General features: G+C 35.2%; 1 protein-coding gene across 5 annotated transcripts in view; it reads left to right on the forward strand.

Moving 5' to 3' along the window:
* LOC149790563 (uncharacterized) overlaps window positions 1-14,247 on the forward strand; it is a 253,953-nt gene that overhangs the window by 193,794 nt on the left and 45,912 nt on the right. For all 5 annotated transcript variants that reach the window (XM_089972628.1, XM_089972631.1, XM_089972629.1 and 2 more), the window contains 5 exons: window positions 57-714; window positions 4,241-4,414; window positions 9,373-9,590; window positions 12,712-12,820; window positions 13,231-13,971. In XM_089972628.1, the coding sequence (XP_089828754.1) occupies window positions 57-714; window positions 4,241-4,414; window positions 9,373-9,590; window positions 12,712-12,820; window positions 13,231-13,971 (1,900 nt within the window). The remainder of the gene's footprint in view (window positions 1-56; window positions 715-4,240; window positions 4,415-9,372; window positions 9,591-12,711; window positions 12,821-13,230; window positions 13,972-14,247) is intronic.

The raw sequence follows: 14,247 nt of genomic DNA on the forward strand, positions 1-14,247 counted from the left end.
CTAATGCAGAGTATTTATAAAAGAATGCTAATAAATTGCTTTTGTCATTTTTACAGATTGAGTTCAGAAAGTACCCTCGACCCCTCAGAGAGCTCATAATCAGTTTACTTCAGTTCGTAGATACAGCAGCCAAGTATGGCGACTTTTATGTTCTAGACAGAGACAAATGGGGAAGTGGCAATTGGTCATGGCCCACACGTGCCCCTCCAACACAACCCCCTCCCCCAACCCTTCCACCGACACTCCCTACCCCAATCACCTTTATGTCCTCTTCATCCGTCTTTGTTTTGAGAGATCCACTTGACATGAGGGCTGGGGGGTCCATCGAATTTCGTTTCAAGACCAGGGAGCCCAGAGGTCTCCTATTTGTAGCAAGTGGCCAAGGAGCCATGTTTCTTGGGATGGAAATTTTTGATGGAAACTTGTACTTTGTCTATAATTTTGGTGGTGCTTCAAATAGAGAACTACTTGATAAAGGAGTTGATGATGGTGTGTGGCATGATGTGCAGATCATTGCAAGAAGTGACCGTGTCCTGGTAAATCTGGATGGACAGAGTGTGCCTATCAGAAAACTAGATTCATCGTCCAGCAGTCAGCTCTATTTTCATAAGGTTTTCTTCGGGGGATACGACAATTATGACAGAATCCCATGGGCAATATACTCTCGCCTTGGTTACAAAGGATGTATGGAATCGTTAAAGATTAATGGAATTGGTAAGAAGTGTTTTATTGATGTTATTATTGACTAACTTGGGTTCCTATCATGACAAATTTATCAAACCATAATATGTATTGACTGGATTTTCAAAAAAAACATAATAAATAAAATATGTTGGATTTTTGTTGTTGTTGATCAGGTCCACTATCTTATGACTTGATTGACACAAAACAAATTGTAATATTTATGTGTGTATTAGGATTTAAAGCACATAACGCACAATACTGGCTATATGGTCCCAATTCAGAGTTTAACTTCTACAAATGTAAATACAGAGAATGATACAAATTGCTTTAAAACGAGTAAGTGTTTCAAGTAAACTTAGACATGAAATGCTATGAGGTTAAATATCAAGCGAAACAATTCAGTAAAATATATGTATAAAATTAAAGTCAGTAATATAAAATCATTAAAATATGTGGTAAATTTTCTCATGTAAGCTGTATGCTTTTGAAATATACCATCCAAAGTCTAAAAGATGGTGTGCTGTTAAACTGTGGTTATTAATATGTACTACCTGTTAAGCTGTGGTTATTAATATGTACTACCTGTTAAGCTGTGGTTATTAATATGTACTAACTGTTAACTATTGAAAATTCAAGTCATGCAATGTATATGTTTTGGCATTATGTAATGTTTCCCTTTATTATACAGTGTATGTTTTGGGATTAATGTAATGTTGCCCTTTATTATACAGTGTATGTTTTGGGATTAATGTAATGTTGCCCTTTATTATACAGTGTATGTTTTGGCATTAATGTAATGTTGCCCTTTATAATACAGTGTATGCTTTGGCATTAATGTAATGGAACCCTTTATAATACAGTGTATGTTTTGGCATTAATGTAATGGAGCCCTTTATAATACAGTGTATGTTTTGGCATTAATGTAATAGAGCCCTTTATTATACAGTGTATGTTTTGGCATTAATGTAATGGAGCCCTTTATAATACAGTGTATGTTTTGGCATTAATGTAATAGAGCCCTTTATAATACAGTGTATGTTTTGGTATTAATGTAATGGAGCCCTTTATAATACAGTGTATGTTTTGGCATTAATGTAATTGAGCCCTTTATAATACAGTGTATGTTTGGCATTAATGTAATGGAGCCCTTTATAATAGAGTGTATGTTTTGGCATTAATGTAATTGAGCCCTTTATAATAGAGTGTATGTTTTGGCATTAATGTAATTGAGCCCTTTATAATACAGTGTATGTTTTGGCATTAACGTAATTGAGCCCTTTATAATTCAGTGTATGTTTTGGCATTAACGTAATTGAGCCCTTTATAATCCAGTGTATGTTTTGGCATTAAGGTAAATGAGCCCTTTATAATACAGTGTATGTTTTTGCATTAATGTAATGTTGCCCTTTATTATACAGTGTATGTTTTTGCATTAATGTAATGTTGCCCTTTATAATACAGTGTATGTTTTGGCATTAATGTAATAGAGCCCTTTATAATACAGTGTATGTTTTGGCATAGATGTAATAGAGCCCTTTATAATACAGTGTATATTTTGGCATTAATGTAATTGAGACCTTTATAATACAGTGTATGCTTTGGCATTAATGTAATGGAGCCCTTTATAATACAGTGTTTGTTTTGGCATTAGTGCAGTGGAGCCTTTATAATACAGTGTATGTTTTGGCATTAATGTAATTGAGCCCTTTATAATACAGAGTATGTTTTGGCATTAATGCATTGGAGCCCTTTATAATACAGTGTATGTTTTGGCTTTAATGTAATGTAGCCCATTATAATACAGTGTATGTTTTGGCATTAATGTAATGTAGCCCATTATAATACAGTGTATGTTTTGGCATTAATGTAATGGAGTCCTTTATAATCCAGTGTATGCTTTGGCATTAATGTAATGGTGCACTTTATAATACAGAGTATGTTTTGACATTAATGCAGTGGAGCCCTTTATAATACTGTGTATGTTTTGGCTTTAATGTAATGTAGCCCATTATAATACAGTGTATGTTTTGGCATTAATGTAATGTAGCCCATTATAATACAGTGTATGTTTTGGCATTAATGTAATGGAGTCCTTTATAATACAGTGTATGTTTTGGCATTAATGTAATGGAGCCCTTTATAATACAGTGTATGTTTTGGCATTAATGTAATGGAGCCCTTTATAATACAGTGTATGTTTTGGCTTTAATGTAATGTAGCCCATTATAATACAGTGTATGTTTTGGCATTAATGTAATGTAGCCCATTATAATACAGTGTATGTTTTGGCATTAATGTAATGGAGTCCTTTATAATCCAGTGCATGCTTTGGCATTAATGTAATGGTGCACTTTATAATACAGTGTATGTTTTGGCATTAATGTAATGTAGCCCATTATAATAACAGTGTATGCTTTGGCTTTAATGTAATGTAGCCCATTATAATACAGTGTATGTTTTGGCATTAATGTAATGGAGTCCTTTATAATACAGTGTATGTTTTGGCATTAATGTAATGGCGCCCTTTTAAATTTATATATTGGCAATAATGCAGTAATGTCCCTTTTAATACAAGATACATATTGGCAATAATCAAATGATGCATGCAGTATATTTTGGGTTTCTTTAACTTAGTGGATATTGGTTCCTTGACATGTTAAATACTTTCTTGCTTGATTTGAAAATATTAAATTCCAGGTAAGTGTATAAACACAAAAATTGATAGTGCAAATGTAAATATTTGCCAGTGTTCTGAGCTAAACAAGATCTTTGTCAGGAGAATAAAAAATGGGACTACAAAAGGCAAACAATTAAAAAGAATGTCAAGAGCAATTCTTGACTTGTACATGTTTAAATAATGGGAAATGAAAACATTTCAAAATTAGGTAAATTACATATCTCTTTTCTCACATAAGTATAGAAAAGAAATTTATCATCAATGGGTTTCTGTGCCTATCTGACAGAGAAATGAAATGTTTTTTGACCTAATTTAAGTAACATGTTTTTTGACCTAATTCCAGGCTGGTTACAAAGAATTGACCTAATTCCAGGCTGGTTACAAAGAATAAAAATCATGTAGTGATCCCATCCCAACCTATACATAATTTAGAGTAGTTATATCTTGGTAAATGTATGCATAGAGGTAAGACAAGAAATGTCAAGAGACAGGTTTAATGGGATACTGGGTAAGGGTACTATTACTGCTTGTAAAATAACACATGTAAAAATTATTGAATATTTACTTGGCTCACAAAAATTTGCACATAATTTTGATATACTGATGCCTGGCTATAGTTCGATAACATTGCATTGGAAAGGTTAGATGTTTCCGTTAAACCAAACTCTCTTTGGTTTCAGCCAAAAGATGTAGGTGAGAAGGCTTGCCATTAGCATTCTGTTTGACAATGGTTCCTCCTGGTGTTTCCTCAGATTCTTCTGGCACCAAATATATTGGCAGCCAAACAACAACAACAGCAGCAACAAAATTACATGAAATACATCACTGGAATGGGTAAAGTTTATAATGATGTGCCTAAAATTATAAATATCCTTTTAGGCGTCGATCTGCACAGACAGTTGGGAAGTACAAGTGGTGTTGTGACTGGATGTAGACCTATGTCAAGCAGTTGCCAAAACCAGCCTTGTGCTAGGGGATACTGTCGGGATAAAATGGAAGACTTCCAGTGTGAATGTGCTAATACACCATACAGGGGCAAACTCTGTGATGAAAGTAAGTTTAAACATGAGAGTGAACAAATGATTTTATTTTATTCAAATTCGATTTGCAGAAAACATTTTAATGAAATATATTTGACTAATGTTAATATGTGTAAATGGTTGTGCATAATAGGTATTGAACCAATTTAGTTTGTGGCCTTGGCAAATTATTGTTTTAGCTCTGGTGTTAAAAAATTATAATGGTCCTAATTTCATATTAAGAACTTGACTTCTTCATCCTGTGTCTTTCAGAGAAAGTAAAATGATAAAGTTGTACATACCTGTTTTTATTTTCCAAAATGATATATTCTCAAGCCAGTATAAAATGAATTTAGTATTTCACTGTACAATCTATAGGGTTGGAAATATAAGCATGACATTTTATTGAAAGTTAGATTCATGGAAAAGTTTTTAATTAAATCTTGTTTTTCCATCAAATATATTACATTATCACATTGCATGAGGATAACTTTCTTTGCTAGTTCCGAATCCAGCCCTCTCGAAATGATGGAAATATATCTTTCTGTATATAGTTTTATACAAAGGGATGTAACTTAGAGGTTATCTCCCCTTTCTACCTGTTAAGTGGCTACTGTTATACCAATTATATGCTAGTTTTGACTCTCACTACCATGCTGTAAAGTTGTCCTCCACATAATCCAGTTAAATTCTAAAAATTCTACTGTGTCATCTCAGAATGGCTGGACGGCCGGGTAGTTGACCTGGCCAACCATTCCTATGACCTTCATAGCAAGCCAGCATTAAGTATGAAGCCATCTGACTGCACTAAATTGACACTGCTTTACTGCCATTCCTTAAGGCAATCAATACTGACAGCATATCCAAAGGGCAAAATGATGATATATATGCAAATTATACTTCTTCATCATTTCGTGTTGATGAAGCAGAGGAAATGGAAATGCCAGAACATCCTGATCCAACAATGGAACAGATGAAATTTTGTTTTTGGCAGCAATACAGGTGATCTATAGGATTTTGTCTCCCTTGGAATGCCATCCTCCATATTTAGGATTTTGTCTCCCTTAGAATGCCATTCTCCACATTTAGGATTTTGTCTCCCTTGGAATGCCATCCTACACCTTTAGGATTTTGTCTCCCTTGGAATGTCAGCCTACACATTTATGATTTTGTCTCCCTTGGAATGCCATCCTACACATTTAGGATTTTGTCTCCCTTGAAATGCCATCCTACACCTTTAGGATTTTGTCTCCCTGGAATGCCATCCTCCACATTTAGGATTTTGTCTCCCTTGGAATGCCATTCTCCACCTTTAGGATTTTGTCTCCCTTGGAATGCCATCCTCCACCTTTAATAAGTGCTATCTACAAGGTCACTTCCTTGATAGATGCTGATGAGGATAACAATCTTGCTGTAGCTGTTCAAATTTGCAAAATATACCTGGTATCTCTTGATGCCACATCAGAGGATGTCAACAATGCTTTATAGACTTTCCCTACTTTATGCATCTGATAATTTTTTTCGTGCAGCCAAAAAGCCACTGAAATTCATTGCTGTTGTTTTTTTTATATACAATCCCTCTTTTTCATGTCTCCATTTATGTTGGTATGTTGAACTGAGGAGGTGAGAAAGCAAGAGGCACAAGAGTGCCCTTTAACTTCCTTTGCCTATTGCAGTATGACCCTGTTAGGGCAAATATGAGAGAACATAAAAATAACATGGAGCCTATCTGACATACAATCTGGCCACCACAGTGGCTATCTTGAAAATCTTATCATTACTGAATGAATGGTCCTAACAACATGGTGTTTTCACAAAAAATCTTCTTATCATGTCTATTTGGGTTTAGATAAAAATGGTGCCATTCTGATGCATAATATGTTCACCACAGTGGCTATCTTCAAAATCTTTTTATTGTTACTTTTATATGGATGGTCATATCAACATTTGGTTTTACTAAAAGACTTTCCATGATGTCTAGTTGGGCCGAGATAAAAATGGTACCATAATGTCCAATATGGCTGGCAAAATCTTATTATCACAACTCTACCTCAATGGAGAGTCATATTTACTTGGAGTTGTCATCACAATACTTTTTTGATGTCCAGTTGGTCCTAATTGAAAGAGGGGATGATCTGAAATCCATTTTGGATTTGAGATCCAAAATGGTGGCCATGTTGTGGGAGTCTTAAAAGTCTTGTTAACACTACTCCTGAATCATATCATCATTTTTTTTCTCACTAAAAGATTTTGCATGAAATCAAGTATGCATTAAATAAAAATGGCCATCTGATGTCCAGTATGGCCACCACTGCAGCCGTTTTGAAAATCTTGTTATTGCTACTCCTCCTGAATGTTAACTTTAAGCTTCCCAAGTATGCAGCCATATCAACTTGATGGTTTCCCAAATACACTTCTTATGATGCCTAGTTGGTCCTAAATAAATATGGTGCTAGTCATACATCCAGTGTGGCTGCCATGAAAACTGTCTTGAAAATCTTGTCGTCACAACACTTACAAGGATGATTGTTTTGGCATAGGGGTTCACCAAAAAGAATTTTAATATCTGCTATGGGTACTTTTCAAGTCCAACACATTCCTGGCTAACTCATTTTTAAGGGATGACAAGTGCTTTAGACAGAGATGTCCCGCAGGTATCTTCCATCAGGATGTTAACAACTGATACTTGACAGGGTAGTACAGCCATGACAAGGTAATCTCCAACTTGCGGCCAAATACTGACCTATCCAGACACATTAAGACTTCATGGAACAGAGTAGTACAGCCATGACAGGGTAATCTCCAACTTGTGGCCAAATTCTGACCTATCCAGACACATTCGCATTATTCATGGTGGCTTGGCATGGCAAAAGTCGTCAAAGGTCAAGCCATCAGACCCTCCCCCCAACTCATAGCTAAGCTGCTATCATCCATGACTTGCAATTTATGATAATGCTAACTTCCTTGTGCATAGTGAGTGAGCTACATATGATATCCATAAATCTAAACTACATGCAGTTCTGTTCTGATGGTTCTATTATTCTTACATATGATATCCATAAATCCAAACTACATGCAGTTCAGTTCTGATGGTTCTATTATTCTTACATATGATATCTGTAAATCCAAACTACATGCAGTTCTGTTCCGATGGTTCTATTATTCTTACATATGATATCTGTAAATCCAAACTACATGCAGTTCTGTTCCGATGGTTCTATTATTCTTACATATGATATCCATAAATCCAAACACATGCAGTTCGGGGCCCCGAGTGGCCGAGTGGGCTAACGCGCTCTCCGTTACCGATCACTGCCATCTCACCTCTGTCTGCGTGGGTTCGAGTCTTGGATTCGGCTAATGTGGATATGTGAGAAAGCTTGCCAGTAGCTTCTCGTGGGTCATTGGTTCTTTCCGGGGTTTTGCCGGGTTCTTCCTCCACCATTAATACTGGCCGCCATGTATAGCCTATCATGTGCTGAAAAATGGCGTTAAACCCTACAACAACAACAACATGCAGTTCTGTTCCAGTGGTTCTATTATTCTTACATATGATATCCATAAATCCAAACTACATGCATTTCTGTTCTGATGGTTCTATTATTCTTATGACACATCCTTGTCACTAGTCAGCCAACGATAAGTATTATTTCATTCCTCCTTTATTGCACTGTCAAGAGAACAAAGATGCAGGACCCTGAGATGTTACCAGGGATGGAGGGATAATATCCACATCAACTGGGAATGACTATTCCTACAGGCATGAAAGCAAAATATAACCGTACAAATGCTGACTGCTTGCCTAAAGGGAGTTATTATACCAGTGTACTCTGAACTCTCATAGGATCAGGTACACTAATGCAGATTTCAGATAAGGAAATGTGAGTAACTTCTATGAGCGTGGCTTTGAATGTAATGTCTCAGTTCAGGACATAGCAAAGTCAGCTGACTTGGGTTCCCAGTCTGTCCTCTCTGGTTTCACAGGATTTGCCAGCTTTTTGATGGTGAGATAATAATGAGGTGCTTCATGGTTACAAGATGATCAGCATTTGAATGATGTAATGGTATTGGGTAGAAATGGGAGTTAACATGTAAGAGTTATTTCCCTTTGTTTACATCATAAATTACTATTAAAAGAAACGTGCAAGTTTTGCTGTCTTAATTGTCAATAATAATAGTTGAAATTTCTCAAGATTTTATAGTTTTAATAAATACAGATCAGTTTTTCAGTTGGGATATGTGGACAAAATTGGTGGGAAAGAGGGGAAACATTTAAGACTGAGACATTTAAATGAATTTATACTTTTTAAGTAGAGTGCACATATTCCTTAACAGAGAAAAATATTTTTAGTTGTCTTTTTACATTAAAGATTTATATGAATGAATGAATAGAATAGTTTAAATGATACATGCTGCTACTTAGAAGAGTGTAAGGGGAATGATGACATATATATCATTATATTAATTGGACAAATTGTAGTCACTGATTAATTTTTAATGGAGTTATCTTGACTAGTGAAAAATCTTGTATGTATTCAGTAGAAAACAGCATTAAGTCTACACAAAGTGTTTGTTGAATTCAGTCTATTGGTTTAATCATAGATAACAGAGCAAACAAGTATGAAACAGCCAGTTCCAGGAAGGTCACATGTACTAAAGCACACGTCATTTCTTTCAAATGCAGCTGTTTGCTTAAAATGCAGCATAATGTATGCAGATTTCTTATGTATGTTTTGTATGTTGCATCTAACACAAATACAGTTGACATGATGTGTTTGAATTTGTAAGTAAGACACTATATTTTATCGCAAATTTATTTTTGAAAATAAAGGAAATATAAAATTAATTTGGTTAGTGTAGTGTCTTGTAAAGTGAGACAAGACAGTAGGGAAAGAAAAGGATGGGATGCCGACTTAATTGCTGTCTAGCTGGAAAACTGACATGAAATTAAATCATCAATCTTACAACTCTTTAACCTTTTGAATTTTGCAGAAGCTATTGTTGCCAGTTGGAATGGTTCCACAGCTGCCACCTATGATTTTTCCCGTCCGCAAAATACTCATACAAATGATTTGTCAGTCCGCTTCAATACGCCTCTGAAAAACACACTGCTTTTCAAGACAGAATGTGACACAAACGATGACTTTATTCAGGCAGAACTCGAGGATGGGCGGGTCAAAGTCACAGTTAGAGTGGATGGACGGACAAAGGTGATAATTTAGAATATCAGCTTTTTACATCAGATTCTGTAGGCTTCTTTGTTGGTATGTATATTTCCTTGTTCCAAAGTCCATTTGTTGGCACTTTTTAGGAATACTATTCATATTAGGTTGACTGTGCTTATGAAATCAACTGTACATACTGGATGGACTATATATATATATATACACCGCTCCTCGATAACTCGTGCCCAGATAACTCGTGATCTCAGTTATAACGTGGTGTCCTTCTTGGCTCCTGATTTTTTCCACAGAAAATGTATTTAATATATCTTTAAAATATGCCAGACGTGAAAAAATTACGATAAGAATTGGTAAATTAAACCTTGATACATTGCTCGTTTTATCATCGAAAATGGTGATTAATGCCTGTAAAAATAGAATCCATATTTTGAAATTTGCAAGTTCTAAATAAGAATTAATTTCAGAGATCTCGAAAATGCTTAATTACATGTATTTGGATGCCAATTTTTGATCTGGGATGCAGAAAATCACTGAGGCAGGAGTCCTCCGTACGCATGTAATAGATGCGCAGGAAAATTCAAAGATTTACCAGTCCTGTTTCAGCCACCTGCTTTGTGGGAAAATGTGTTGATCAGTTAACTGTGCTGATATTTACAATGACAGAATTCAGTGACTAAAAGACTCCTTGATGTACATAGATGTCACCATTTTATAAGAGTACATAAAAAAAGAACATGATGCAATAGCTAGGCAGCTAGTTCAAAAGCTATGACTGGCGGCCGGGTGAGAAAATGTACTGATATTTAGTGATTGAATTCAGAGACAGAAAGACCCAGTTTTAAAATCCTAGCAAGACCTCTGTTTAAAGATATCATATATTATGTAAGTTTTTATGATAAATAGTTGTCAGTATACTGTAAATAAACAGTCTGGTGAAATAGCAATCAATGAAAACTTCTGGTAAATGCTAACAGGTGGCAACAGAGAATGAAATAAACACCAGTTAAATGTCTTCCTGTGTGAAAGTCACGTTCTAATCTGTTAATTGCGTTTTAGTGTAAACATTATAATCACAACATATTCTGTTCATTGAAAACATGAAAAGAGTCAATCGACCGTCACATCAAAACCCGTGAGTACTTCTGTGAAAGCCTACTTACATGCCGGTTTTGTTTTGATCAACAACTTGGGGAAGTGTTTGTTGCATTAAAAAATCGATTACAAGAGACCTGGGGTGCTGGATTAAGGGTCTTGGAGCTGCCTTTGATGTAAAGCAAAACAGTAACAGAGACAGCGACGATGATAGTGACTTTGAAGGTTTCACTGAAACTGATGTCATTAATGCCGAGGCTGTTTGGGAGAAATTCGTACAGACTCATGGTCCTGAGATGGGCATTTCTCTTGATGATATGGAGGAGTGGATTTGTGCTGACAGTGATTGCCACACAGACGAATACATGTTAGATGAAACAATAATTAATTATATAATGAACAATATACTGTAATTTATCTTGAAATTAATGTTGCTCTATGAGGAAATAATAAACAAAGTACACCGTTATAAAGAGATATTTATTCACAGTTAATCTCAGCACGATTATAATGTGAGTATTCAACACTATAATCTGCCTACCCCCCACCATTTTTCCTTTATGTCATTCATCACTTTATTGGTTTTGGGCTTATTTTATAGGTACCTCGATAACTCGTGCCTCATGCCTCACTTATAGTGTGGTCAATGTTTCTGGACCCCGATGTGCGCGAGTTATCAAGGGAGTGGTGTATATATATATATATATATATATATATATATATATATATATATATATATATATATATACACCTCTGTCTGCGTGGGTTCGAGTCCAAGGCTCGGCAAGCGTGGGTACGTGGGAAAGCCTGCCAGTAGCTTCTCGTGGGTCGGTGATTCTTCCCAGGGTTTTCCAGGGTTCTACCTCCACCAGTTATACTGGCCGCCATGTATAGCCTATCTTGTGCTGAAAAATGGCGTTAAACCCTAGAACAACAACAACTTACAAATGTTTTCCTGGTGTAGCTAATCAGTGGATAATTTTATAATATGTTATATTTTACTTACAAGCTTTCACAAGGTTTATTTAAGTGGATAATTTAAATGTTTTAGTTACAGACCTTCGCCCTATTTTTTGTGAAGCTTTCGCAAATACCCCTGCTCTGTTGTGCTTGAATATCCCATAGCATTATCTGTTGCCAACAAAGGCACCAAGGCCATACATTAAAAATATATTGGATTTTTTGTTGCCAACAAAGGCACCAAGACCATACATTAAAAATATATTGGATTTTTTGTTGCCAACAAAGGCACCAAGACCATACATTAAAAATATACTGGATTTTTTGTTGCCAACAAAGGCACCAAGGCCATACATTAAAAATATATTGGATTTTTTGTTGACAACAAAGGCACCAAGGCCATACATTAAAAATATATTGGATTTTTTGTTGCCGACAAAGGCACCAAGGCCATACATGAAAAAATATTGGATTTTTTGTTGCCAACAAAGGTACCAAGGCCATACATTAAAAATATATTGGATTTTTTGTTGCCAGCAAAGGCACCAAGGCCATACATTAAAAATTTATTGGATTTTTTGTTGCCAACAAAGGCACCAAGGCCATACATTAAAAATATATTGGATTTTTTGTTGCCAACAAAGGCACCAAGGCCATACATTAAAAATATATTGGATTTTTTGTTGCCGACAAAGGCACCAAGGCCATACATTAAAAATATATTGGATTTTTTTTTGCCAACAAAGGCACCAAGGCCATACATTAAAAATATATTTAATTTTTTGTTGTCAACAAAGGCACCAAGGCCATACATTAAAAATATATTGGAGTAGTATTGGATGTAGTATACAAAATTGCATGACTATCACTGTATCAATTTTATAAAGTCATCTAAAATTTGTCATATTTTGAGCTTGCAATGTCTTTGATATTACCTATAAATTGTTGTGTTCAGATACTAAAAGTGTCAAGCTTTTCCGGAAGTTGAACAATAAACAAATTTAGAATGTGTCCAAAATACATTTTTCTTTCTTGCCTCAAAACCGGAATTCCACATTTTCTATGAAATAACTCGTGACATATTATTTGCTTTTAGGTATTTCGAACAGGCCAATCTGTCAATGATTACCGTTGGCATACATTGTCCATCAGACGAAGAGCAGATGACTTTGAAATCTGGGTAGATGATAACGATCGCATTGCAGGTAAAAAGAAGCCCATAACTGTAACTACTTGCATAATGAATATTTAGTGAACCAAGCCCTTTGGGTATTGTAAGCTATGTGATTTGGGAGTGGAAAGTTTTTGTACTGTTAAGCTGAAAAAAGTAACAGTAAACTCTGAATTATATATGGCTTATTTCAAAATATTTAAAGAAAGAAATCTAATGTCTGTGTGTTCATGTTATATTCATTTTTGTTCATATTCATTTTCCAACATTTTTTTTAGTAGAAGATTAATTGCATAATTCTTTTGGAACTGCATATGTTTGAACAAATTACTTGATATATTTTGAAAATAAATTTGTAAGAGAATTAAAAGACTTGTAAAGAGTGGTATTAAACTATATTTTTTAACCAAAGAATGGATATTTCTCAATTTTTGTATCTTTCAGGAGTACTTGGGGGTGAGAATTATGAATTAAAGATCAACAGAATCCATTTTGCATCACCAACTGGGGCCCTAGGATCAAACAACTATATCGGATTCATGCAGAACTTTATGTATGAGGATAAAGACCTTTTTGATTTGCTTAAGAAGCAGACGACATCTGTGTTTTGGATCACTGATTATGATGACACAATCCAGCCAACTTATAAACCAGTAACTGTTACTTCCAGTGATACCCATTTCCAGCTTACACCAATGACTGTTGGACTGACCATGAATATCTTATTTAAATTTAAAACCAAAGAGACAAATGGTCTGATCTTATACAACAAAGGCACTGGAAATGATGTCATCGCTGTAGAACTTAGCAACGGAATGATTCGTTTGGCATATAATTTAGGTGGGGATGACCGATTTGTGCTTGTTCCTACGAAGATGCCATTAAATGACAATGAATGGCATACAGTTCGTATCATGCTTAATGAAAAAGGGCAGATTTCTGCCAAGGTGGATGATGCTGTATATGATGTGGCCACGAGTAGTGGGGATGGTCGACTAGATCTCACAGAGTCCTTATACATTGCCGGTCTTCCTGCTGAAATGTTTCAAAGGAGTAGAGTCAGGAATCTTGTTGAGTCTCGCCAAGGTTTCCGAGGGTGTTTGGCATCAATGGATCTTAATGGGGCAGTTCCAGATTTAATTAATTTTGCAAAGGACAAATCCTTGATTAGAGAGGGATGTTTTAGTAAGTAGAGCAATTCATACTTCATGTTTACTTGATTCAGGTTATGGAATTTGTTTTAGAAATAAATATTATTGCCTTCTAAATATTTTATAATTAGATCAAAGCACATTGTCAGTATCTTCTTAGTTTTGCCAAAATCCATATCCTGGAATTCTGCAGTGAGATTCTTTGTTTATAATAACTCCTATGACACTAATCATATTGCACTTTACACAATTGATTCCATTATTTCAGATAATAACTTTAAATTATAGAATTTGTAGCAACATTATTTTG

This window comes from Sinohyriopsis cumingii, chromosome 10 (assembly GCF_028554795.1).
Source record: "Sinohyriopsis cumingii isolate HCF-2022 chromosome 10, ASM2855479v2, whole genome shotgun sequence".
In the NCBI taxonomy this organism is placed as follows: Eukaryota; Metazoa; Mollusca; class Bivalvia; order Unionida; family Unionidae; genus Sinohyriopsis; species Sinohyriopsis cumingii.